Source organism: Sapajus apella, unplaced genomic scaffold (genome assembly GCF_009761245.1).
Source record: "Sapajus apella isolate SASKATOON/1434 unplaced genomic scaffold, GSC_monkey_1.0 scaffold213, whole genome shotgun sequence".
Classification (NCBI taxonomy): Eukaryota; Metazoa; Chordata; class Mammalia; order Primates; family Cebidae; genus Sapajus; species Sapajus apella.
In genome coordinates this window covers 380,354-408,103 of record NW_022437153.1, presented here as the reverse complement: position 1 = coordinate 408,103, position 27,750 = coordinate 380,354, and the positions used below count along the sequence as shown (strand labels likewise).

Below are 27,750 nucleotides of genomic sequence, written 5' to 3'. Positions count from 1 at the left end.
CCTCTCTTCCTCTCTCTTCTCTCCCCCTCTCCCTCTCTTCCTCTCTCCCCTTCTTTCCCTCTCTCCCCTTTTCTCGAGGCCCTCCCTCGCTCCCCTCCCCCCATCTCTCTCCCTTCTTCCCCATCTCTCCCCTTCCCTTTCTCTCTCTCCCTGTCCCTTTTCCCCCACCCCTCTCCACCTCTCCCACTGTCTCCCTGCCTTCTTTTCTCTTCCCCTCCCTCCTTTTCTCTCCCCCTCCATCCTTCCTTCCCGTCTTGTTCAGAAGCACGGGTCATCAACCCTGACTGGTAGGTGAGAGTGGTTAGAATTAAATGCTGGTTATTTCTGAGGTCGTTTGGTAACCTGGTTGAAACTACCTCTCAGTAAGCTTTCTTCCTGAATCTACTTATCCCTCAGCTTTACAGAACTCAGGGTAACAGCTGCTTTACCTTCTAAACAGACAGCCTGGTGGAGTGAAGTTTTGTGGGCTGGGAGTTAGAAGGTTAGGGGATAGGGCTCTGCCTTTAACTAGCTCTGTGACTTTGGCAAGTGCTTTCTTTTCTCTGGGCCTCTTCAGTTCCTTAGTCTGTCTTAGGGCTCTGATTGACTCTGCCCTTGGTACCCTGCCCTCCCCGCCTTCCCATGCACTTTGTAACCTATACAGCTTGGCACATGGAGGAAACTCCTTGTCCTTGCTTGCCTTTGCAGACTTTGGGGACCTGTTTTTTTTTTGTTGTTTTGTTTTTTGGTTTGTTTTTTTTTTCAAGATGGGGTTTCATCCTGATGGCCAGGTTGGTCTTGAACTCCTGACCTCAGGTGGTCCACCCACCTCGGCCTCCCAAAGCAGTGACCTGTTTTTTAGAGAGTCTAAAGTTTGATGAGAGAAGCTGTGCTTACTTGGTGTGTACCTCTTGAACTGCTTTGCAGCCATCCTCTTCCAGTGTCTGCCTTTCTGAAAACACAAGTCAAACTTTATACCTACAGGGCTTGTGCTGGAAAAGATGAAATGGGGAAAATGGTAAGAAATGTCTGTTCCACACCGAAACTTCCTTTTAAGTCCTCTTTTCTATCCCAAGAATTTAAGAGAATAGTGGTTGGTTGAGCAAAGAAAAGAATAACAGCTTTTGTTAATTTACTCACTGATTCAGCAAATAGTCACTGAGTTCCTTCTATTTGCAAAGCACTGTGCTGGATAATTTGAGGGGATTTGAAATTGCAGGTGGCTCAACCATGGCTCCAAGGAGCTCACCTTCTAGTGGGGAGAAGAAAAAGCATAAAACATTGTATATGTTCAGTGCTGAAGATATGCAAGAATCCAGCCGTTTGAGGATCTGAGCATCTTCAAGAAGGGTGGAAGGGCAGACCTCAAAGAATGAGTAGGAGAGTGATGACCATGACACTATGTTCTAGCCCTACAAACTGTTCAACCCTGGATCCCACTTGGTGATGGACCAGGGAGCAGCCTCAGGAAAACTCGAAATCAAGTCTCCCAGTCTGAAGTAATAACCCTGTTATGCATTAACTGCCTGGAGCATCAGAGACCCTGTCATCCAGGAAGGGAGCGCCAGCTGTAGCTCCTTTGTGGTCTCTCCTCACCCTTAAGAGTAGCCAGGACTGCTTGCCATTTCCCCACACACATCAAGCTCACTCAGACCCCTTTGTCTTTACTTGTGTGTTTCCTCTGCCTGGCCACTTGGACTGGTACTATTTTCCCTTGTGCCACCTGCAAATTCCTACCCATCATCTAAGGCCCAGTTCATGTCTACCACCCCATCCCCCTGAGGCTCCTGTAGGACTTGCAGACCACCATTAAAGAATTTATCTTGGCCGGGCACAGTGGCTCACACCTGTAATCCCAGCACTTTGGGAGGCCAAGGCAGGCAGATCACAAGGTCAAGAGATCGAGACCATCCTAGCCAACATGATGAAACCCCATCTCTACTAAAAATACAAAAATTAGCTGGGCATGGTGGCACGTGCCTGTAATCCCTGCTACTCAGGAGGCTGAAGTAGGTGAATCACTTGAACCTGGGAGTCGGAGGTTGAAGTGAGCCAAGATCGTGTCACTGCACTCCAGCCTGAATGACAGAGCAAGACTCCACCTCAAAGAACAGCTTCTCAAGGGCAGAAAGTTCCTCTTATTTGTGTCTGTGTATCCAGTTCTTGGCACAGTGCTTGGCAAAAAGAAGGTACTTAGAATGAATGCTTAATGAATGAGTGAGTGAACAAATGCAGTCAAGAACGTGAGATGATTGTATTCTAACTGCTATCAGTTAATTTACCAGTGATATCTTTGGTTCTAGGTGTCAGTAATTAACACTGTGGATACCTCCCATGAGGACATGATTGTAAGTATTAATATCACCCTCCCTGGAGGGCGGTGTACATGGGCATTTTTGTGGGAGGGAAGCAATTAGGTTTTTCATTACCCCTTTCTGTTGCTCATTCATGGATCCAGGGTGGCTCTGCATTGGTTGTCCATCAGCTTGTAATCTCAGGGGGTGTGGCTGGGCTCCCCAGCAGTACCCTCTGAGTTGTCAGGGCTGCAGCAGTCTGGTCACTCTCTTCTGGGAGGAACCTGGGAATAGTTTGTAGTTCTAGGCTCTCGGTCTTCCACCCAACACAGTTACCTGCTCTGGGATGAAGTCTGGGTGGGGGCACAGGTTTGACAATAGACTTCCCACCTGCCTTCCTCCTTCTGTCACTTCTTGGCCCTGTTGGAAAGAGGGGTGAAAAGAAGGGAGTGTCGGAAGATGACTCAATACAAAGGCAGAAGGCAGCCACAGTGAAAGCCCCAGGCAGGGCCCACTCAAACCACCAAGACAATATGGCAGACAAGGCCCTTTGAACCGGAAATCTGTACTCAGGGCATTTCCTGAGAGGTAAACATGGGGCTCAGTATAAGAGGACAGGGCTGCAGGAGAAGGTCCAGAGGTTAAAGTCTACAGCAGGAAAAACACACTCTGCTTCATTCAGGGCCAAGCAGCCTTTGAGCAAGACCCAAGAGAGCTGACTGACAGCGTTGCATGGCAGGGTTCTTGCCCTCACAACCTGTCTACCAACAGTTGCTTTGGGTTTCTGAGAGGTTGTCTGGTCCCAGAGTTGTATATGTTCTCTGGATTCAGTCATGAGTGGTCTAGCTGTAAGACCACACCTCCTTGGAGACAGCATGGCATCATGGACAGGAAGACCTAATCTGATACTCTCTAACCAATATCTTAACTCTTCTGCACCAGCCTCACTTATTTTTCCTCACAAAGGAAAAATAATAGATGTGCTACCTATTTGTATGAGTTTGGTTTGAGAAACAGATGAGGCAAAGTAGTAATGACAAACATTTGTATGCTTACTGAGTGTCAGGCCCCATGCTAAGTACTTTTCACTCAATATCTTGTTTAACCTTCATAACAACCCTTGAAACAGATGCTATCATTAGCCTTATTTAAACATAAGGGAACTAAGGCCCATAGGATGTTGGTAAATAATAAAGATAAGGAAACTGAAGCTCAAGGAGATGAAGTATTTTCAACAGTTGCACAGCAGGTAAGCTAAGGAGATAGGATTTAGATCTGTAAGGTACTAGGTCCTGCCTCCTTCCACTGAGAAGCATAAGAAGTGCTTCAGAAACACCCCTGTGCTGCCTGCCTTTCAAGAAACAAAGCCCTGATACAGTGGAGGGAGTTCCCAAAGAAGAATCAGGATGTGTTCCTTGTGTAGGGAGGTGAGAATTTCCATCTGAGGCAGACAGAATGAGTGCCTTTGAGCACAACTGCTCCTGGTGGCCATGGGAGTACAGCTGATAGTCCTGAAACTCCCAGGGTGAGACAGCTAGGGAAAGTGACATCCACTGGAATAGGCAGGGCCAGCAAGCAGGAGGGACCAGGGTGTTCAGTGGGGCAGGAGGCATGGTGCCTCAGAGAGTATCACCCCGTGGATGGCAATCTGCTAGCAGGGGCCAGGCCTAGTTCTGCATGCTGTCAGTGTCAAGGAATTCAGTTCACAAGTGGTAAGACCAGCGACTCTTAAGGCGTTGTGTTCCTTGGGTGGGGAAGTCTGGGAAGTTCTGGGCATACTACTAGGGAAATGGTCAAGCAGAAACCCCAAAACAAAGGGCCACAAAGGATCCAGGGCCAGGGCTGGAAGAAAAAACCCAAATATTTGAATGGAACCCTGTGTCCAGGCCAGAGCTATATCACAGAGAACCTGACTAGGGACTCCAGGCAGTCAGAGGCCCACTCCTTTGGCCTGCTCCCATTCATTAGCATCAGGTCTTGGGGCTGAGCCGAACCCAGGGGTATTTCCTTTCAGCTACAGAGCCTAAGAACAGAGTGGGGTCTGAGAGGATGGAGGAAGAAGAGGGCAGCTAGGCCAGCTTTTTTTCTCCCATACCCACCCTGTGGAACAGGAATGGAAGGGCCCTTCCCTGAGGTAGGCCAGGTGGGTGTGGCTTGCTTGTCCCTTTCAGGGAGACACTGCCCATTAGCGAAGTGAGAATGTCCACATGCTAGCTTCCTGCCTGAGGGTGATGATTCTTTGAGATTAGATTAATTTCAGGGAGATTCTTGTCTGAACTAGACTCTGTGTGGTCACGGCCCTCACCCTGCCCACCCACCCAGCCAGCAGGCTTCCCAAGCTGTCGTCCTTTTGCAGCACGACGCCCAGATGGACTACTATGGCACCCGCTTGGCAACCTGCTCATCAGACAGGTCTGTCAAAATCTTCGATGTGCGCAATGGAGGGCAGATCCTGATCGCCGACCTCAGGGGGTAAGTGCTGGCAAGCCCAGGGAAGAGCTCCAGGAATGGTCTGGGCTCACAGGCCGCACTTCAAGCATGGGAGCTCACATTCAGAGCAACCCCAAAGCATATTTAGTGGAGAAGACACTGGGATCTCAGCCAGCCTGGCTGTCCTCAGCTGATGTCCCCAGGGGTGGTGCAGTTAAGGGCACAGGTGGATGGAGGTGTGAATCTCAGCTCTGCCACTCTTATATGTAGCCACTAGAAGACCTTGGGCAAGTGAGGCAGTTTCTCTCTCAGAGCTTTCATCTGCTCACCCTCAAAATTGGGGCCAGTGCTACCACCTCAGCTAGTGCATGCAAGGCCCTGACACAGGCCCCAGCACACAGTAAGTCTTCAGTGCAGGCAGCTACTGCTGCTTTTAAAAGTGGTGAGCAGTGAGCCGAGAGCACGCCATTGCACTCTAGCCTGGGCGACAAGAGCAAAACTCCGTCTCAAAAAAAAAGTGGTAAACAGTACCATTTCGTGCAAGTTTTAGCCAATATGACCTGAAGTGTCACAAAAGCATTGCTGTAAGAAGAATTAGAGAATGCCATCATCATTTTATAAATCCCATTTTTCTGCCTGTTTGCCTGGGGCAAATGTTCAGTGATTATTTACAAATGTTTGACCTGCCCTACTCCCTCCTGAGATTCTTGAGGAAGTCCTGGCTCATTTTTATGGCCACATCTCTACTGCTTTCCCTCAGCTCACTGCCTTTCATATGTTTGTGGGTTTGCCTGGGTGCCATGGATCTCCGTGGGTTCTGTCAGTAGAATTCAGGGGTTGATAATTGGGACAAGGAAAAAATTACATCTTTATTTTCAGTGACTCTGACATTTAGCATTTCTTTCTATTATGGATGTAGGCCAGAAACTTTAGTAGTATTTGTAATGCCTGTCACCTTGTCACCAGTAGAAGTCACAGATACTGTCGTCATACATCACAGTTACCTAGCTACCTCAGAATATCACTTATGCTCATCCCAACTTTGAAATTACACTGGTTACTAGAGCTGCTGCTAGAGTTTGTTGCTTGAAGTGTGAACAAAGAAGCACGGGCATCACTGTCTCATTGCTTTATAATACTTTGATAACAGTCCGGGCGAGGTGGCTCACGCCGGTAATCCTAACATTTTGGGAGGCTGAGATGGAAGGATGGCCTGACCCCAGGAGTTTGAGGCTGCAGTGAGCCATGGTGGTGCCACTGCACTCCAGCCTTGGTGACAGAGTGAAACCCTTCTCAAAAAAAGTTGATTACTGTATAATTTATAATTGAGTTTTCTTTATGAGCCTAGTTCTATGTGTTTTGTGCATTATTCTGAGAGAGGATCCATAACCTTCCCCAGAATGCACAGGAAAGATTAAGAGCCTTGTCAGGTACATGCTCAGTATGTGTTTGTTGATTGAACTAAAAAGCGTAAACTAAGTCAGTGTCCATTTAGGGAAATGGGCTTAGAAGCTCCCCTCTGTCTGTGTCAAACGATCAGATGACTGAGGAGCCGAATCAGGCTTCTTTATGCAGGAGCCCCGGGCAGGCAGAGAGCTGCTGTGCAGCTTTTGGCCAAGCCGGTTATGTTTGCTGTGACTCTGTCCTTTCTGCTGTTTTTCTTATGTTCAAAGGATGTGAAATATTGGAGGGATAAAAAAAAATTCCCAGCCCATTCTTTTTTGTCTAAGTTAAAACTGTGCTAGTTGTTGGAAGTTTGGGTCTACTCACAGTTTCATTAGCAGCACCTTTGTAGGGACTGGGAACGTCCTGTTGTTCCAGCCAGAGGGAGGAGGAGACTTGATTGTGTGCAGCCCTAGGGTGAAGGGGTAAACCAGGAGCAGCACTAATAGCTAATGGGTATTGAGCAGCTTTTTCCTTTCCTTCTACCAAGCATTATTCCAAACTCTGTACCTAAGTCATCACAAATATTTAACCCTCATGATCGCCTTATGAAAGAATTCTTATTAATATCTCCATTTTCAGGTAAAGAGACAAAGATGTCGTTGCCTAAAGTCAAGCGCTAGTGAATGGGAGAGTGGGTCTGGTCTCCTAACTACTAACTCTACCATGCTACTCTACCTCTTGAGTGCTAAGGTGCATACCCTTCCCCAGGCCAGAGAAATGGTCCCTGTACAAAGCCTGGCACAAAGCATGTGCTCAGATAGTACCTATTATCAGGAGAATGGGTAAACATCAGAAGAGAAAGGAAAGATGTGCTTTCTGAACAAATTAAAATAGTGGAAAATATCAAAATGAAACCGATAATGCCTCCTCAAGAACCTGACCATCAGGAAGGATGAATAGCAATTCAGTCTACAAATACTTCCTGAGCACCTGTGGCTGGAAACCCTGGATCAGTTAATGACTATGCTGTAGACAGTGCTGGCTGCCATCTGGGCAAGTGAGGCTCCTGCCTGGCCGGGACAGAAGGCTGACCCAGAGGCTTGACTATCTCTCAAAGGCTCTGTGACCTTAGGTTCCTTAACCTCTTAGGACCTCAGGTTCCTCACTGTCCACTGAGCATCCCTTTGGAAATGCCATTGTATAGCTCTCCCTTTAAGCAATTCTGCCCTGAGATATCTCAGGGAGCCATTTAGTTCTGTCCAAAGTAGTGCCTACAGAAGCACTGTGGGTTCCTATGCCATGTGAGCAGCCTCTCACCCCCTCCCTTTGCAGTCATGAGGGTCCTGTGTGGCAAGTGGCCTGGGCTCACCCCATGTACGGCAACATCCTGGCATCGTGCTCCTATGACCGGAAAGTCATTATCTGGAGAGAGGAAAATGGCACCTGGGAGAAGAGCCACGAGCACGCGGGACACGACTCCTCAGGTACGCTGAGCACAGCAGCAGAGCAGGCGAGGGACCACTGGCTAAGAAAGGACTGTCCTGGCTGCAGCCCTGGCTCCCTGTCCTTCATGGTGCCTCTCGTCTGTCCCTTGAGCTTTGGTTGGCTTTTCTGCTAGTCTGTCCGCAGCTGAGTAAAGCCCTAAGACCTACAGCCAGTCCAAAGCAAGTAAGAAGAGTAAAGACAGAGTAAGAATAGTAAAGAGAGTAAAAGAAAAGTTTTTCTGAGTAAAACTCAGAAACCCGAGTTTCTCTTCAGGTTTATTCATTTTAAGGACTCGCCTTCATTTGTAGATTGTTGTCCTACTCACTTTTTTGTTAGATAGCTGTAGGTGATGAAATCATGGTATTAGTAGGCGATAGGGTTTTTTTTTTTTCAGTGTCCTCAGTTGACCAAATTACAGCTTCTCCCTGGTGACCCCTACAGTTGTTTTAGAAATTTAGTAAATCTGTGGAAGGCAGGACCTGGGGCTGCAGTCTCCCTGTTTTGCTCATTGCGCTCTCCCTCTTCCTGCAGTGAACTCGGTGTGCTGGGCCCCCCATGACTACGGCCTCATCCTGGCCTGTGGGAGCTCAGATGGGGCCATCTCCCTGCTGACTTACACCGGGGAAGGCCAATGGGAAGTAAAGAAGATCAACAACGCTCACACCGTGAGTCCAGCCCCGGCCTTTGGTGCTTGCCCTATGTCTGATGCTGACTCCCTAGAGGGTGGCAGTTGGGGGGGGTGGGCCACTGTGGACTGGGCCAGGGAGGGGTCAGCTGACCAGACATGATTGCTGTAGAGCAGCTTTGAGCCCCTTTGCTCTGAAGCCAGACCAGGCTGCACCAGCCTCATTCAGCCCAGGCAGGGCTTGGCACTGGCTGCTTCTCATGTGCTCCCAAGCAGGGGAGGGCTGGGCACCAGGAAGGTGCAGCAGCAGCCTGCTCACCTGCCACCTTAGCTATGGCTGCCTCCAGTGACATGCCCTGCAGTAGTCATTGGGACCTTGTAGAATGGAGTGAGGTTATTAAAATAAAAAGGTATGTGAGCCATGCATACATTAAGAAAGTTGACTATAAACAAGGTCATTCTTTACCCAACTTTTGGTGACTCAATGAGTGACAGTGGTCGTGATGGTGGTGGTTCAATCAAGGAATGTTTGCAAAGGGAACATCAGTGTCCTACCTCCTACCACCACACAGTGGTGATGTTCCCAACAATAACCAATGTGGGGGACTCACATGAGCACTTTAATACCACATCGTTTGCTGTCATCCATCTGGATGATTATTGGATATTTTATGAGTTTTTGTTCTACAGTAATTTGTATTTTGTTTTTGTTTTTGTTTTTTGAGACAAGAGTCTCGCTGTGTCACCCAGACTGGAGTGCAATGGCACAATCTTGGCTCACTGCAACCCTTGCCTCCCGGGTTCAAGAAATTCTCCTGCCTCAGCCTCCCAAGTAGCTGGGACTACAGGCGCACACAACCACACCCAGCTAATTTTTGTGTTTTTAGTAGAGACGGGATTTCATTATATTGGCCAAGATGGTCTCCATCTCTTGACCTTGTGATCCGCCCACCTTGGCCTCCCAAAATGCTGGAATTACAGGCATGAGCCACCACACCCAGCCTTATTTATTCTTTTTCTTTCTTTCTTTTTTTTTTTCCTAATAAAGACGGGGTTTCACCATGTTGGTCAGGCTGGTCTTGAACTCCTGACCTCAGGTGACCCGCCTGCCTGGGCCTCCAAAGTGCTTGGATTACAGGCGTGAGCCACCGCGCCCGGCCTATTTATTCTTTTTCTAATCTACTCTTTCTAGTTTAGGGTCACAGGTGGCTGGAGCCTGTCCTGGCATCTTAGGGTGTGAGGCATAAGCCAGCCCTGGACAGGATACCATTCCACCAGGGGAGCATTCACACACCCCCACACTCACACTGAGACAACGCAGATGTACCAGTGAAGCAAACATGCACATCTTGAGGGTGTGAAAGGAAACCAGAGTACCAGGAGAGAGCCTCCACAGACACAGAGAGAACATGCAGACTCCACACAGGCAGAGGCCCCCACTGGGAATTGTGTTTTTTTGGTCAGCATTATATTGAAGTGACATGAGGAACAGTTGCACATAGAATCAGACAATCTGTGGTCTTTTGCGACTGGCTTATCCTACTTAGCATAATGAGTTCAAGTTTCATCTGTATCATAGCATGTATCAGCACTCCATTTGTTTTTATGGCTGGATAATACTCCATTGTGAATGTAGACATTTTGTTTATCCACCCATCAGATGATGGATGTTCTCAGCTTTATGAATAATGCTGCTATGAACACTTGCAGATAAGTTTTTGCATGAACCTATGTTTTTAATGCTCTTGGGTCTATACCTAGGTGTGAAATTGCTAAATCATATGGTAATTCTGTTTAACTTTTTGAGGAACTGCTAAATTGTTTGCAAAGTAACTGTACCCTTTCCATTCCCATCAGCAGTGTATGAGGGTTCTAATTTCTTCACATCCTCATCATTTTGATTACAGCTATCCTGGTGAATGTGAGGTGGTAGTATCTTATTGTATTTTTTGGGTTTGGTTTGGTTTTGCTTTTTTGAGACGGAGTTTGCTCTGTCTCCCAGGCTGGAGTGCAGTGGTGCCGTGTCAGCTCACTGCAACCTCCGCCGTCCAGGTTTAAGGCTTTTTCATGCTTCAGCCTCTCGAGCAGCTGGAATTACAGGCACACACCATGACACCCGGCTAATTTTTGTATTTTTAGTAGAGACAGGGTTTTACCATGTTGCCCAGGTTGGTCGCAAACTCCTGGCCTCAAGTGATCCGCCCACCTCGGCCTCCCAAAGTGCTGGGATTACAGGCGTGAGCCACCGCGTCTGGCCCTTATTGTGATTTTGATTTGCATTTTGCTAATCAAAGATGATGGTTGAGCATCTTTCGGGGGCCTTATTGGCCATTCGTGTATCTTTGGAGAAATGACTGGGAGGGGTTTTGCACTCTGTAACACTGAGTGCATGCAAGCAGCCCACAATAAGAAAGGCTGAAGGGGAAGGGAGAAATCTGACATTTATGATCCTCCAGAACAAGCTTCTGGGACAGGGCCCCTCAGGAGGAGAAACTGCTGGAAATGAAATCACAGTTGAGCTGGATAGTGACACAGGAAAGGAAGGATGAGATGTAGACCAACATGGGGAAGGGGAACAGAGCCCAAGAACTCCTGAAAGGCAGCTCCCACGCCTTTTAACACTACACAGAAACGAGGGAGAGTTCTGAGCTTAGAGTTTCCTGAGACTTTTTACCAGGATAACTCATCTCAGCTAAAAACAACAGAAAAGTGGTTGAAGTGAAATTGCAGATAAAGTTATTATATAAGAAATAAGAATATGCAAAATAACCTCCCTGTGGATAATGAGAGCACATCAAGCTGTACCCCACTATTTCCAATCAAGCCAGGTGACACTCTAAAAATGCAAAACATGAGAAAATAGTGTAAGTCAACATTTTAAAAATGAGAAATAAATCAGGAGAAAGAACTCAGGAAAAAGTCAAAAATCATTTCAAAAGTAAAAACTAAGTTAAAATGCAAGTGTCAATAATTGCAGCAGATCATGCTGGAAAGGACAGACAGTGTGAAAAAGGAAACGTTTCAAGAGTGAAAAATGAAGAGGTAAAAAGGTTTTGAGCAAAAGTAAAGACAGAAAGGTCAAACATATGAATACCAGGAGTCCCTAGAAAGGAAAACAGAACAAATACCAAAAAGTAATCCAGAAAACTGTCTTAGAATTAAAAAACAAAGATTTGAAACTGGAGATTAAGCAATCATACCCTACACTTAACAATATCAAGGCCAGGCGTGGTGACTCAGCCTGTAATTCTAGTACTTTGGGAGGCTAACGTCAGAGGATTGTTTGAGGCCAGGACCTGGCCAACATAGTGAGACCCTGTCTCCTTAAAAAAAAATCAATCCAGCATCACCAACAAGAAGATGTAGTTCTAGTAAAATTATTAGACTTTAAAGAAAATTTTGGGGGTTCTAGAGAAAAGGAACCTTGTGACTTAAAGGGGAAAGACAATTAGATTACTGTCAGACTTTTCAATAGTAAGGATTGGTGCAGAAGAAAAAGGAATAACATGTTTAAAATATTCAAGGAAAGAAAATGTGAGCCTAGGATTTACAACCAGGAAAACTGACTTTCAAGTTCACACAAAGACTTATACACAAAAGTTCATAGCAGCTTTAATAGCCAAAAACTGGAAATAGTCCATGTCCATCAACAGGTAAGTGATAAGTTGTGATGTGTCCATACTCTGGAAATACTGCAACAATAAAAAGAAATGACTTAAGAAGATGAATAAATTTCAAAATAATTATGTTGGCTGGGCATGGTGGCTCATGCCTATAATCCCAGCACTTTGGGAGGCTGAGGCGGGTGGATCATCTGAGGTCAGGAGTTCAAGACCAGCCTAGCCAACATGATGAAACCCTGTCTCTACTAAAAATACAAAAAAAATTAGCCAGGCATGGTGGTGCATGTCTGTGATTCCAGCGACTCAGGAGGCTGAGGCAGGAGAATCACTTGAACCCAGGAGGCAGAGGTTGCATTGAGCCACTATCATGCCACTGCACTCCAGCCTAGGTGACAAATCGAGACTCTGTCTCAAAAAAATAATAATTATGCTGAGAAAAAAAAAAAAGGATATACTATGATTCTACTGCTGTAAAATCTAGGAAATGCACACTCTCCTGAGCAGGCCCATGGTCAGCAAGATTGGGGGCCACAGGATGGGGTGATGGATTAACAAGGAGGAACCCAAGGAAACTTTCGGTAATGAGGGGCATGTTCCTTATCTTAATTGAGGTGATGTGATGATCCTACAGGGTATATTTTTTGTCTAAATTCACCAAATCATGCACTTTATATGTAGTTTATGTCAATTATACCATATCAAAGCTGTTTTTAAAATTAGCTTTCGCATATAAAGGATATAAACTATTATCAATATGCAAGAATTCAGGGACTGTTGTTCCCAGGAGCCCTTCCTGAGGAATCTACTAGAGGATACGTGTCACAACAAAAATGACTACAAAGACTTCAGCATAAATATATAGTTACTTGTAGAGAACTAAGACGAAAAGAGAGTTAAAAGGCCAGACACAGTGGCTCACACCTGTAACCTCAGCACATTGGGAGGCTGAGGCAGGCGGATCACCTGAGGTCAGGAGTTTGAGACCAGCCTGGCCAACATGGCAAAACCCCATGATGTGGTTTGGCTGTGTCCCCACCTAGATCTCACCTTGAATGCCCACGTGTTGTAGGGAGGACCTGATGGGAGATGGTTGAGTCATGGGGGCAGGTCTTTCCCGTGTTGTTCTCTTGATAGTAAGTCTCACAAGATCTGATGGTTTTATGAGGAGTTTCCCTGCACAGTCTCTCTTTGCTGCCATCCATGTGAGATGTGACTTGTTCCTCCTTGCCTTCCGCCATGATTAAGTGAGGCCTCCCCAGCCATGTGGAACTGTGAGTCCATTAAACCTCTTTTTTTGTAAATTGCCCAGTCTCAGGTATGTATTTATCAGCAGTGTGAAAATGGACTAATACACCCCATCTCTACTAAAAATACAAAAATTAGCCAGGCGTGGTGGCATATGCCTGTAATCCCCGCTACCTAGGAGACTGAGGCAGGAGAATCGCTTGAACCCAGGAGGTAGAGTTTGCAGTGAGCCAAGATTATGCCTCTGCACTCCAGCCTGGGTGACAGAGCCAGACTCTGTCTCACAAAAAAAGGCAGTGGCCCACACCTGTAATCCCAGTACTTTGGGAGTCCAAGGTGGGAGATCACTTGAGCCTAGGAAGTTTGAAGCTGCAGAGAACCATCATCTTAGCACTGCACTCCAACCTGGGTGACAGTGAGCCCCTGTCTCAATTTTTTTGTTGTTGTTAATAAAGAGGAAAATCAGTCATCTTTGGAGAATGATGGAACCAATTCATGAAGAATCAGGCATTTATCCAGCCTTTCCTCTCTGTCCTTGTATTAGTCCCTTTTCATGCTGCCAATAAAGACATACCCGAGACCAGGCAGTTTACACAAAGGAAAGAGGTTTAATGAAGAACTCGCAGTTCCACATGGCTGGGGAAGCCTCACAATCATGGCAGAAGCCAAGGAAGAGCAAGCCTCATCTTACATGGATAGCAGCAGGCAGAGAGAGAGCTTGTGCAGAAAAGCTCCCATTTTTAAAATTGTCAGATCTCACGAAACTTATTCACTATCACAGAACAGCATGGGAAAGACCTGCCCCCATGATTCAGTTACCTCCCACCGTGTCCCTCCCACAACACGTAGGAATTCAAGATGAGATTTGGGTAAAGAGACAGCCAAAGCATATCAGACCTCTACCCCTGTGTAACTGAATAGTTAACGAGGAGAAGTGCCCCTATCTGGAGCATTCCATGGAATAAATGACAAAGAAAGGATAGAATTAGAATATCACCATTTTGCAAGCCCCAGTGAATTAAGAGAGGCCTGAGTTATTGACAGCTGTTAATATAAAAGACAATCTAACGTGCCTCCTGATGAGAGAACACACCAGCTGTAGTCTTGCCAAAGGGATCACACCTGATTCTGTCTGGTCTTGGCTCCAGCTGACAGTGTTCAGGAATTCAGAGGAACATACTGAAACTGCGTATGTGCCAGCAAAACCCAGACCGAGAGACTAGACTCTTTCTTCAGCAGAAAAATTGTAAGGAAAAAAATCAGAGGAATCTGCAAAGTAGGAGATGTAAAAAACATCCAAAAAATGTTTAATGGACAAGACTGTCGTGTCGAGGGATGCACATTTGAGTGATAAAATGGGGGAAATGGATTAGAAGTCAGGGCAGTGGTTGCTTACAGTGGGTGAGGGACTGTGATTAGGAAAAGACGTAATGACAGGGCTTTTCAGGCTTGTGGCAGAATTTTTGTTTCTTGATCTATTTACAATGAAAGATTTTTCTAAAAAAAAGCCCCAATGTACCATTCTTTCATGTGTTTAAAAAATGTCCTGTTTCTTAAATTTGTGGGAGTTTCTAATTTCTACTTCTAGTGCATACTGCAGAAAAATGCCCATACTGTTGGGATCTTTGAGGGAGAATTCTGAGCAGTGGACCACATGATGAGTGCTTCATGCCAGCCTTCACACACAGTCCAGTTCTGAGAACTGGAGGGGAGAGGAACAGCAGCCTTGGGTCTGCAGAAAGCAGTGTTCTCTTCCAAGGCACAGTCACGTGTGTCCCATCTTTACAGATTGGCTGCAATGCCGTCAGCTGGGCCCCTGCTGTTATACCTGGAAGCCTCATAGACCAGCCATCGGGGCAGAAACCCAATTACATCAAGAAGTTTGCATCAGGTGGCTGTGACAACCTCATCAAGCTGTGGAAGTAAGTAGGGTTGTGCGGCCTTCTCTTTGCGGGGGACACTTCTAACCTTTACCCTACTCACCATGACTCAGCCACGCTCACAAGAAACAATTCACCTTTCCTTCTCTCTCCTGCCAGTAAAATACTGTTTTCAATCTGTCAGAGGACATCCTTTAAAAAAAATACAGCCGGGTGCAGTGGGTCACACCTGTAATCCCAGCACTTTGGGAGGCCGAGGCAGGTGGATCACCTCAGGTCAGGAGTTCAAGACCAGCCTGGCCAACATGGTGAAACCTCGTCTCTATTAAAAATACCAAAAATTAGCCAGGCGTAGTGGCGGATGCCTGTAATCCCAACTACCAGGTGGCTGAGAGAGGAGAATTGCTTGAACCTGGGAGGTGCAGTGAGCCGAGATCATGCCATTACACTCCAGCCTGGGCAACAAGAGCAAAACTCCATCTCAAAAAAAAAAAAAACAACAAAAACACCTGTTCACCCAATTCCCAACTGTTGGAGCTGACTCTGGCTGTGGAAGCCAAGTGTTTCCTGGAGGTTTTTTTTTTTTTTTTTCCAGCTGGAGTGAATGGAATAAAATGCCACGAACTCCATGAATGAAATAAGAAAGATGGAATCAGTTCTTCATCCCAGGCAGAGCCTGTCAGGTCGGGGAGGAGTTGAAGTGTGGGAAAGGCACAGGGCGGCTCCCTGCTGATTGATTCTCCCTCTGTTCCCCCCTGTTAGGGAGGAGGAGGACGGCCAGTGGAAGGAGGAGCAAAAGCTGGAAGCGCACAGTGACTGGGTTCGAGATGTGGCCTGGGCTCCCTCCATCGGCCTGCCCACCAGCACCATCGCCAGCTGCTCCCAGGTCAGCCCAGGGCCATGAGAGCATCTCTTGTCATTTAGTCTCTAGTCTATCAGACTAAAGTCTTCTTAGCAGAAAGCCCTCAGGGAAGGTAAAGGGAGAGCAACAGGTACCTTTGGCCCAGAGCACAGGGAGTCAGGTCCTTGTGTGGGGAAGTCTTGGTCAGAGGTCACAAGTGGCCTGCCTCCGCTGAGATGAGACGACTACAACAGAACCAGCGCCAAGAAGGAGGTGGATTTGGGATGAATTTTCCCTCCTGACTCTTGTGAGACTAGGGAGCAGAGGTGCCCAGGTGCAGTTCCGCGTGTTCCCAAGCAATGGTAGACTGGGATGGGAATTCTAGGCTCAGCTACCGAGCCACCCTTCCCAGACAGCAAGGAAAGCCAAGGGCGAGCCTTCAGTTATACGCCACCACCCTAGAGGGAGCCAGCCGGGCTTTTCACATCATAGGAACCTGTTTGGTTCTAGATGTGAGATTTTTGTGTTTTACTTGTACCTTCTTATTCTCGGAGGTTGGTTTTTGGAGAGCTCTGCCCATTCAGTTGAGAAGTATAGACAGCCAGTGAAGTGACTTGGGAGGCATGAGGAAAACCCCAGAGAAAATCTGAGCAGTGCAGAGTGCACCTCTGAAACCCGGATGAGAAAAGGAATCTGGGAGACCCTTGTCTCTTCACACTGGTCAACAGTCTCCCAGATTCCTTTTCTCTGGGATGCCCCAGAGGTCCTTGGCTCCCCTTTGAATCCTCCCCCAACCTGTTCCTGCACAGAGGTGCTGCATGGCTCTAGATTTGGAGGACATCACAAACACAGGAGTCTTGCTCCCATCTCCTGACTCTAGCCTGTCTCTTCCTAGGATGGTCGTGTGTTCATTTGGACCTGTGATGATGCCTCAGGCAATACGTGGTCCCCCAAATTGCTGCACAAGTTCAATGATGTGGTGTGGCATGTGAGCTGGTCCATCACAGCCAACATCCTGGCCGTCTCTGGTGGCGACAATAAGGTACACACCCATTCCCCACAGCAGGGTGGACAGGGGCCTCTCCCACCAGAGAGCACACTTGACATGCCCATCTGACTGCAGGCAGGGAAGGAGCCTTAGCCAGGACTGCATTTTGAGTGTGCCTCTTAGTTACATCATTAATGTCACAGCCCATGAAGCAGTATTAATATGTCCCCGTTTCACAGATGGGGAAAGAAGCTAGCAGGCAATCTGACTTGCATAGGGGTCCCAAAACTCTGAGGCGGCAGAGTCAGTCAGGCCCCTCACCCTAACCATTTGGTCACTTCATGGTGATGTTCAGTTAGTTGTGCCAAAAAAGTAAGTGTATAAGAAAAAGAACCCATAAACAAAAGCAAGAGGATTAAGGATTTTTTTTTATCCGTAACATTTAAAAGTTTATTTTTTAAAAATCTGTACAGTTTGTGAATACTTGTTATGCTGGTAAGAGGTAGGTACACAGTGGGTGCATTGAAACAGTTTCAATTTTGCAGCTGAAAAGAGTTCTGGAGACCAGCTGCACAGGGATGCAAATGTACTTCACACAACTGGACTGTGCAGTTAAAAATGACCAAGATACACAGTTCATGAACAGCAGGGACCTCGTGGGAAAAAAAAGTTTTATGTTTTACAATTAGAAGGAAAAAAAGCTACCCGCAGAAAGGAAGCATTAACAAGCCACGGCCATCTGCCCAGCTGAATTCCCCTGTAAGACGGAGGTCTCTTAACATCATAGGGTCAGTTCCACAGGGAGTGGCCATGCTGCGTTTTTAAGCACATCTGCTCTGCATCTGAAGCGCAAGTTGGTGCGGATCCTGCCGGCCCTTGCTGCTTCTCTCCCTTGCCTATGTTGGTCTTTTACTGTTTCCCAGTGGCCGCTTTAGTTCCCTGTCTTACCTTTCATTTGCATGATCAGCATAACCAACAACACAGGCCAGGCAGAGAAGCAGCTGGTCTTAGAACTCTTTTCAGCTGCAGAATTGAAACTGTACCCATTAAATAATTCCCTTCCCCAGCCCTGGCAGCCACCCTTCTCCTAAGTGGAATCATACAATATTTGTCTTTTTGCAACTGGGTTGTCACTTAGCAGTATGCCCTTAAGGTTCATCCATGCTGTATGCAGCATATGTCAGAATTCCTTCCTTTGTAAAGCTAGATAGTGTTGCATTGTATAGACAACCACACCATTTCTACACTCATTTCTCCACCAATAGGCGCCTGGGCTGCTGCCACCTCTTAGCTATTGTGAACAGTGCAGCTGGGAACATGGGAGTGCAGATCTCTGAGAGCCTCTGCAGGCAGCTTTTCTGGCCGAAGTTCCCTTTGATCTACAGTGGTCTCAGAAAGATCTAGCAGCACCCCCCCCCACCCCCAATCAAAGCCATATTTCTAGGGAGTGCCAGAGTCAGGACTAGAACCCAGGTTAATGGCACTGAAGACAGACCAACGGTCCCAGATTGCCTCAAGCAGGCCCACAGTGATTTTTACAAGGCTGTAACCAAGTGCCAGGCTGTACATTGCAATGTTTGGGGTCCCCATCACTATGCATTCAGGCTTCTTGCTTTTTCCTTCCTTCCTTTATAAGCTCATTTCCTTTTGCTGTCTCCATAGCACCCTTAGCCAAAGGACTTAGTATGTTTTCAGTCTCAGAGTATTCTGCAGTATGTTTAGTGAATAAAGTTTGTCCCTAAAGCAGGAGTTATTAAAAAAAATTTTGAGACAGTTTTGCTCTTGTTGTCCAGGCTGGAGTGCAATGGCATGATCTTGGCTCACTGCAACCTTTGCCTCCTAGGTTCAAGTGATTCTCCTGCCTCAGCCTCCCAGGTACCTGGGATTACAGGCACCCACCACCACACCCGGCTAATCTTTTATATATGTATATGCGTGTGTGTGTGTGTGTGTAATATATATATATATAATTTTTTTTTTTTTTTAGTAGAGACGTTTCACCATGTTGGCCAGGCTGGTCTCGAACTTCTGACCTTCAGGTGATCCACCTGCCACCGAAAGTGCTGGGTTTATAGGCATGAGCCACTATACCTGGGCAAAATCATTTTCATTTTTAATCAAACTAATGTATGTACATAGCTTCAGATTTTTGATTCTGGTTTTTAAGACGGAGTTTCGCTCTGTCATCCAGGCTGAAGGGCAGTGGTGCAATCTCAGCTCACTGCAACCTCTGCCTCCTGGGTTCAGGCGATTTTCCTGCCTCAGCCTCCCCAGTAGCTGGGATTTCAAGTACCCACCACCACACCTGGCTAATTTTTTGTATTTTTAGTAGCGATGGGGGTTTCACCACGTCGGCCAGGCTGGTCTCAAACTCCTGACCTCAGGTGATCCACCCATCTCGGCCTCCCAGAGTGCTGGGATTACAGGCGTGAGCCACCATGCCTGGCCTAGATTGATTTTTTTTTTTTAATGCAGCCTCCTTTCACTCTCCAGGGGCAAACCTTTTCAGCTCTTAGCTATTTCTTAATGTAGCTTACTTCAGTGTAGAAACATATTGATCCATCACCTTCCTCTACCACGGATTTTCAAACTGCAGTATTGTTCAACCTGTTAAAATAGATTGCCAGCCTCACCCTCAGAGCTGCTTAATCAGTTGTTCCAGGGCCCAAGAATCTGCAGTTGTAGCAAGGTGACCAATCTGGGGACCACACTTTGCAAACCCTCCTCCCTGCCACCCCATATCCTCTTACTGTAGCTCTGGCACAGTTTAGTGAAAATAGCATCCTGTGTTGACATCATCCACAGCTGCTGTTATTGTTACTCCTTTCTGTGAGTTTTTATTCCTTCTCATTTTGGTGGGATTTCAGTGGAGAAGGGACGTGCTCTGCTCACCCGCAAGCCTCTGGGCAGTGGTTCTTAATGGGGCTGAGGCTCTCATTTAGGGGACCCAGTGCAAATGGGACAGCAGAGGGAGGGGTACAGACCCCTGACAGTCTGCTTGTGCCCTGACTTGCAGGTGACCCTGTGGAAGGAGTCGGTTGACGGGCAGTGGGTATGCATCAGTGATGTCAACAAGGGCCAGGGCTCCGTGTCGGCGTCAGTCACAGAGGGCCAGCAGAACGAGCAGTGACAAGACAGGTGGGGCCTGGCTCCCCACCCGCCAGCTCCAGGACTGCCCCTTCCTGGGCCAACTGCCCAAACAATTGGGAAAAGCCCCCAACTCCAACAGGATCATTTTCCCAGGAGGAGTTACAGATGCAGCCAGATTGATCATCTGCCTTAACATGATCAGAGATTCAGAGATGCATTGTAATCTGCTGTCCAGCTGAAAGCACTCATGAGGAAGAAACTACAAATGATGTTCAAATCTATTTTAAACTATTTTGGGTCATTTTTATGTACCTTTGGGTTCAGGCATCATTTGGGGGGTTTTGTTTCCAAAGTAACTAAATAAAGTCATATTGCTTATAATTCCTGCTGCGTTATCCTAAACACCCCTCACCTCACCCCACCAGCTCAGTTTGACTCATAGGTCAACGTTCACAAAAGCCATGGCTGCGATGGCCTGGCTCCACCCTACCCACAAAGGTGCCTTGTCACTGTGTATCTCTCTGATTCAGTTTATACCGAAAGCACCATACAGAGCACTGGACTCCTCAACCTTTGGTGACAAGGATTGTAGCCTTGGATCTGCTACTTACCCTCTCCATACATATCCTCTTCCGTGCAATGGGACTAATACAGTCTGCTCTACAGAATGGCTGCAAGACTCAAATGAGCTAGCGCATCAGGTGACCCACACAATGCCATGCAGATGCAAGGTGATGTGTACCGAACACCAATAGGTAAGAGGCTGGCCTGGAAAGTGGGCATAATTCATTCAGTTTACTGACCCTGTCAGGGAAAGGAGGCCCCCATGAGGGGAGACCTAACTAATCCTAAACCAGGTACCACCTCTCAGCAGAGGCCCTGTGACCCTGACAATCACTATAGCCATCACTCACTGAGCCTGCTATGAGCCAGAGACTACACTGGATCTTTCACACATTCACTAATTCAAGCAACACAAGAACCCTGCATGGGTATCCCCAGTTCACTGATGAGGAAGCGCTCAGAAGGCAGAAGCCCTGTCCAGGACTGTGCACTGCCAAGCAGTAAAGCCAGCGTCTGGGCCTGGCCCATCTCAGGAGTTACTCCCCACTGCAGCATCAGGGTGTGAGTTGGGGGGCTCCTCAGCTATAATCCAAGGATGCTTCTCATACCAAACACTTGTATAAACAGACCCAGATAAAACATCAGACCCCTCACCTCAGGACCCCCAGTCTACCTATTTGTCCTTCCCTCCTTTTTCAACAGCAAAACCTTTTTTTAAAAAATAAATCTTTGATCATACTATGTAACATGGAAAAAAGTGAAACTGCTTTGGTTAAAGGAGAGGACAGAGAGGCCATGGCCCAGCCCAGTCATCTTCCCAAGTCACTCCACAAAACCCAAGCCTTCTGAGACCAACATAAAAACAGCTGCTTCCTTCCTTCCATTACTCAGAAAAGCAAAGCCCAGGAAGGCACCTTCACGTGCACTTAGTGTAGAGTTCCACACTGAATTGTTAGCCACATCTGCGTCTGCCTCCTGATATGCCCTGCACTCCTTGAGCCTGGGTCTGGGCTTCCTATGGTGCCAGCTGCTGTCGCCAAGTAAATACTGAGAAGGAACTAGTCCCGTGTCACTCTGGGTTGGTGGTAGGTTAATGAGTTCCTGGCCATGTGCTCTATTTGTAATACACCACCAAGGATCGGTTAAGATAATCCGGGGTTAAATACAGTTGCCACCACGACAGTTGTTTCTGCTTAGAGTGCCAACACATAACCTATTCCTGGGGTAAGAGGAGACCCCAAAATTTGTTACCACAAAATAGGCTAGTCAAATAGAAATACTATATGTAAAACTTACAAGGTGGTTGCCACGCCCAAATGAAATAAAAGGGAAATATAAAAGGCATAGAGTTCTGGTTAGAGCCAGAGATGCTAGCAGCCACGTGGTTCTTAATCCTTTTGCAAAAACCAACTAACTAGGACAGCAAAAGAAACCCACAGATCCTAGAACATGGAGTAGGACCAAAGTCTTCAGAGACAGTACCTCTGTGAGAGCAGCAGGGCAAAGAAAATGGGAGTTTTTATGGTGCTGTACGCCAGAGACCCCAAAAATTGCCATCAAATACTCATCCATTCTGAGTAGAAAACTCAGGAAGCCAATGTGAGAGCAACTCTCAAAACTAGAATATTCACAGGCTTCCATCTACAAGTGAGCTCAGAAACACTTAAGGGGAGACCTTCCACTTCTGCATATAAATGATTAATAGTTATAAGAATTATCCAGCCAGGCATGGCTCACAACTGTAATCCCAGCATTTAAAAAGGCCAAAAAGGGTGGATGCTTTGAGCCCAGGAATTCAAGACTAGCCTGGCCAACACGGCAAAACCCCATCTCTACTAAAAATAAAAAAATTAGCCAGATGCAGTGGCGCGTACCTGTAGTTCCAGCTACTCAGGAGGCTGAGTAGCAAGAATCACTTGATCCCAGGAGGTGGAGGCTGCAGTGAGCCATGACTGCATCACTGCAATCCAGCCTGGGCAACAGAGCGAGACTCGCCAAAAAAAAAAAAAAAAATCAATTCCCTACCCGGGCGCAGTTCTGTCGTGCAAAAAATAAATAAATAAATTCCCTACCCAGGTGCAGTAACCAGCACTTTAGGAGGTTGAGGAAGGAGGATCTCCAGAGCTGAGGAGTTTGAGATCAGCCTGGGCAATATAGCAAGACTCTGTCTCTTTAAAACTAATAATAAGAATTTCTCTCACACTAAAAACAACTAGGAAATCATGAAAAATACATGAAACAACTGCTTTCAGCCATAGGACAACAGGTAGTGTTTGGGAAAAGGGAAACAAGTTAGGTAAGTACCGCAAATGCCCCAGATTACTACCCAGAAACAGTTTCTGGGCCAAAAGGTAAAGAGACTCCAGTGTCTAGTAGTCTCTGGGAGTTGAAGAGACAGAAGTCAGAGTTCAGGAAAACCAAGGCAGCCTAGGCACAGTGGCTCACACCTGTAATCCCAGCACTTTGGGAAGCCAGGGTGGGTGGATAACCTGAGGTCAGGAGTTCGAGACCAGCCTGGCCAACATGGTGAAACCCCCATCTGTACTAAAAATATAAAAATAAGCTGGGTGTGGTGGCTCATGCCTGTAGCCCCAGCTACTTGGGAGGCTGAGGCAGGAGAACTGCTTGAACCTGGGAGGTGGAGGTTGCAATGAGCTGAGATCATGCCACTGCCCTCCAGCCTGGGCAACGGAGCAAAACTTCGCCTCAAAAAAAAAAAAAAAAAAAAAAGAATAAAACAGTATAGTACAGTGTTTTAATTTCGATAAATGTACTGTGGTTATATAAGGTATTCACATTAGTAGAAACAATTAGGATATTCAGAGAGAAAGACTGCATCTTCCATGTTTAAATTTTCTGCCGGAAGCAAGCATTATAATCAAAATTTACCTGGAATACTTGGTAATTTATAATCAAAACTACCTGGGATACCTGAAACAGATTCTGGGGCCCCCACACCAGAGCTACTGTATCAGAATCCAAGGATGGAGTCTTACAAACGTGCATAAAACTTATGAAGCTTTCCTCATGAATCCAACACAACCCAACACAGGTCTTCTGGAAGTTGAGATTAGATGGCCCTCCAGGCCACAGCCCACCCTGAGGTCCTATGGCTCTTAGCAGTCCATACACTAAAAGGCTGGACAATCAGCAACGCTGAGAGAACAGTTTCAGTACAGTGGTGGCGATGAGAGGCAAGTTCGAGTTTTGAGGAGCCAGGACACAGTAAAGAAGGGGACATGAGGAAAGGAAAAGGAAATGGAGACATAACATGAGGGGAGGGTGAGATCGGTGCAAAACAAGCTTTTTCAGGATTAGGGACCTGGGTGTATTTTAAGGCAGAAAGCAGAAGCCATTGAAAGGGAACAGACTGAAGACACAAGAGAGGCAAAGTGTTAGAGCTGTGGCCCCAAGATGGCTGGAGGCTAGGGAAGCCCCAGTGGGAGAGGCCGGGCTTGGCGAAGAAGAGGGATGAGAGAGTATGGCTGAGGTTAGGGAGGATTTCAGAGTGACGGCCACCTATCTAGAATCAGCCACGTGGCTGCTGTGCATTTGAAACATGGCGAGTCCAAATTGAAACGCGCTATAAGAATACACACCAGATTTCAAAGACTACACATCTGTAATCCCAGCACTTTGGGAGTCCAATGCAGGAGGATCACTTAAGCCAGGAGATCAAGACTAGCCTGGGCAACATGGCAAGACCCTGTCTCTACAAAACATACAAAAATTAACTGAGTGTGATGGTGTGTACCTGTAGTCCCAGCTACTTGGGAGGCTGAGGTGGAAGGATCATCTGAGTCCAGGGAGGTTGAGGCTGCAGTGAGCCATAATAGTGCCACTGCACTCCAGCATGGGTGATACAGCAAAATCCTGTCTCAAAAAAAAACATACATATTTAGACATATGCTGTTGCACACTTAACAGACTACAGTATGGTAGAAGCATAAGTTTTATATTCACTGGGAAAGCAACAAAATTCATGCGACTCACTTCATTATGGTCTGGAACCAAAGCTGCAATGCCTCCGAGGTATGCCTGCATATATCTATTGGAAAATGTGAATCTAGAAATTATGGAAGCTACAACTAGGACAAAAAGAAATCCCACCAAATGGCCCTATCTCAAAGAATAAAATCTCTTTCTAGAACCTCAGAATCTGCCTCTTTCAGACTGAAGTTTAGCCAAATCTATGAAAAAAGTGCTTGCTAAACCAACTAATTATCAGTACAAATAAAATTATAATGAAAAGTATATGAAGATAATTTGTCCTCAGACACTCTTTACATATAGCAATTAATTCACAAATGAGTCACTCATGCGCCTTCATGAAGGCAGGCCCTCAAGAGACCTGCAAAGGGAAGGAAAGCTACCGCCTGGAGGGAACCTGCTTCCTGAGCCCCCACCAAGTTCCGAAAAGGAGATCGTGGCTTCGTCCTCACCCTCAACGAGTTGCCAAACTGGGCTTGGTTATTATTCACACTTGGAAAGCATGAGGCTAGTCAGCCAGTCCCCTCCAGGTTGCTCAGGCTTCTTCCAAGTTCCTCGTGATTCAGATTTGCTGTGTCCTCCGCCTGCATCTCTCCTCTGTTCCGTAACAGAGAGGACGGTGAGGTAGCTTCCGGGTGCCTCCTCCACCATACACACCAGATTCCATCCATCAGCTCTTCCTTCCTCGACTCTGTGGTATGTGGCTCGTGGAGTTTCCAACTCCCAAGGGACATTTCAGTTCCCCAAATATAACACAGCTTGAAGTGGGTGTTTACTCACTGGTGGTCTTATCTAAGATCAACACTGGCAGCTCTGCCTGGAGAGGCCTCTGGGGTCTGGGTAAGCAGAGGCTTCATGTCTCAGGAGGTGCCTGGTCACCATAGTTAGGGTTTTTCTGTTTGGGGATTTTTTTTTTTTTTTTTTTTTAATGGGGTAGTTGGTGGCTCTGAAAAAGCTGCTCAAGTCTTCTCTGAGGACTACAGACCCCTCCACCCTCTCCACCTTCAGCCTCTCTGGGCTCCAGGGTCAAAAGAGGTCTACACTGAGGTGGCGGACAGGTCTGTGAAGGCCTCCTGGTGACATGCTCACATGTTGCTGGGACTAAAGACGGGATTTTAGCCACCACGGTGGGCCAGTGGGGAGATGTTTACCAACAGGAGGTACTTTGTCCATCACGTCCCACTTAACGATTCAGTCCAACCTGGCCTGTGCTTCTGCTGTCCCAAGAGACTAGAAAGCTCCCATCCACCCTGAGGTTGATCTTTCAGGTCACAGTAGGTGGTCATTTGGCAATCCACTGCTCTACTGCCTCAATGGACATCCTCACTGGACATCCTGCCCCAACTCTATCCTGTTCAGCGCAGACTGATTTTCCTGGAATACCATGTTCATTACGGAGCCAGATGGCATATCAGAAAGAGCACTTACTGGAACCAAGAGACTCGGGTGGGAACCCCAGCACTGCCCCTGATAGCTGTATGGCCTTTGGGGAAAGTGCAACCCTCTTGGCATTCAGTTTTTATTCCAGTGAAATAAAGGATTCAGCTTCCCAGGATTTGAAAGTCTTTCCAGCTCTTTCATTCTATGGTCTGTCTCTCTTCTGCTCAAGGATCTTCAGTGGCTTCCCTCCTACAAATAAAGCCCAAACTTCTTGGGCTAGCAGCTCCCAAGGCACCTTCTAACATTTTTGTTAAGACTTCATCACCAGGCCGGGCGCGGTGGCTCAAGCCTGTAATCCCAGCACTTTGGGAGGCCGAGGCGGGTGGATCACGAGGTCAAGAGATCGAGACCATCCTGGTCAACATGGTGAAACCCCGTCTCTACTAAAAATACAAAACATTAGCTGGGCATGGTGGTGCGTGCCTGTAATCCCAGCTACTCAGGAGGCTGAGGCAGGAGAATTGCCTGAACCCAGGAGGCGGAGGCTGCGGTGAGCCAAGATCACGCCATTGCACTCCAGCCTGGGTAACATGAGTGAAACTCCGTCTCAAAAAAAAAAAAAAGACTTCATCACCACCATCCTCCAAGCCACCCAGGTTTCTCCTTGCTGCCCTGACATACTCTACCCACGCCTTCACCTCCCCTCCGCTTGCCGAGAAGCCCTCCCTTCAAAGCACTGCCCCAAGTTCACCACAGGCCTCTTCCTGGAGCCTTTGCTAACATCACTGCCACAAGCCCCAGCCTCAGGTTAGCTCCTCTCCTGAACTGCTAGAACTTCTCTGCAGACAACTCACTGGCCCTTAGGGGTTCCTACCTGGGCACCCAGCTGGATAAAGCACTCCAGAAAGAAAGGAATTCCTGGGGCCAAGGGAAATGAGGCAGTGGCCTTGACCTATGCTGGCAAGTCCTGTGGGCCTGGTATGAAACCATTGTCATCTGCAGGCTGTTTTACAGGTTAGAAGCCACTTTCTCCCATCGCCTCAGTTCACTCTCAAGGACTCTGGGTAAGGGGAATCATTCGTGGTCTGCCTAAGGCCAGTCAATGAGGGAGGAGCAGTGCCCATGCTGAGTGCAGATCTTCCACCTCCAGGTCCAACGTGCTTCCGTCTCAGAACAGGCTAAACTAGAGACCAAAACTGCTTGGGGAAGGCAAGGCAAGCTGCCATGTGAAAAAACACCAAGCCAAGCAGTCATCTCACAGTACCTGGCAGAAATGACTGAAGCATAGCCACTGGCTAAGGTTATCCCCACACCAGCTTGCTCCACAGGACGGTCAGGAGCATGCTGCTCACCCGGGAGGTGGGACTCTCCTCCTTGGGAAGGTGGAAGATCACCAGCCTGGCTCCCCACAGGCTCCCGGGGCTCACAGAGGCCAGAGCAGCATCAGCACACAGGAAACAACAGGGATCCGGACTGGGGAGGTTTTGGAGCTCTCCTAGTGACGACAGCCTCATTTTACCCAGGGAGAAAGGGCGAGTATGCTAAGGTCACACAGCAACAAAGCTGCACCCAGACCCCAGAGTCCCTCTCCTCCCTCCCTCCTCCACCAGGGCCATGCCCACTCAGGGCACCCTGCCACCTTGTGTTCCAGGGACAGCTGGAGCACATGCTTCACCTCTCACCAACCCAGCAATTCCGCAGGGCATCTGACCTCCACTGTTGACTTCTACACAGAGGACACGAACATTTTTAGTTCCCAAGGAATGTACATCAGCCCCAAAGAAGCTAGGCCACCTCTGAGATGGGGTTGCTGGTTTAAAACAAACATCAGCCTTCCTATATAAGGACCCAACAGCCACCAGGCACCACCTCCACCAGGAATCGCAGGTAGGTTCTCTCTCTACTCTCTGCGTGCGTGTTTGTGAATGGGTTTATCATCCGTGACTGTTG

At 47.3% G+C, this 27,750-nt stretch overlaps 1 protein-coding gene and 1 long non-coding RNA gene across 5 annotated transcripts in view; one reads left to right on the top strand and one right to left on the bottom strand.

Annotated features, from left to right (window-relative positions):
• Nucleotides 1-20,247, top strand: part of SEC13 (SEC13 homolog, nuclear pore and COPII coat complex component) — a 21,675-nt gene extending 1,428 nt beyond the window's left edge. For 2 of the 4 annotated variants that reach the window (XM_032270656.1, XM_032270657.1), the window contains 8 exons: nucleotides 2,283-2,327; nucleotides 4,630-4,745; nucleotides 7,422-7,573; nucleotides 8,106-8,239; nucleotides 14,856-14,989; nucleotides 15,710-15,833; nucleotides 16,684-16,830; nucleotides 19,793-20,247. In XM_032270656.1, the coding sequence (XP_032126547.1) occupies nucleotides 2,283-2,327; nucleotides 4,630-4,745; nucleotides 7,422-7,573; nucleotides 8,106-8,239; nucleotides 14,856-14,989; nucleotides 15,710-15,833; nucleotides 16,684-16,830; nucleotides 19,793-19,906 (966 nt within the window). In that variant the 3' untranslated portion in view covers nucleotides 19,907-20,247. Of the gene's footprint in view, nucleotides 1-841; nucleotides 998-2,282; nucleotides 2,328-4,629; nucleotides 4,746-7,421; nucleotides 7,574-8,105; nucleotides 8,240-14,855; nucleotides 14,990-15,709; nucleotides 15,834-16,683; nucleotides 16,831-19,792 lie in introns of those variants that run through there. The other 2 variants (XM_032270655.1, XM_032270653.1) reach the window with 2 other exon arrangements.
• LOC116544346 lies at nucleotides 20,163-22,285 on the bottom strand. Its single transcript, XR_004265892.1, has 2 exons — nucleotides 21,345-22,285; nucleotides 20,163-21,307 (listed from the first exon to the last, which is right to left on the bottom strand). It is a non-coding gene; the product is annotated as an uncharacterized LOC116544346 (long non-coding RNA).
• Nucleotides 22,286-27,750: the final 5,465 nt, after the last annotated feature.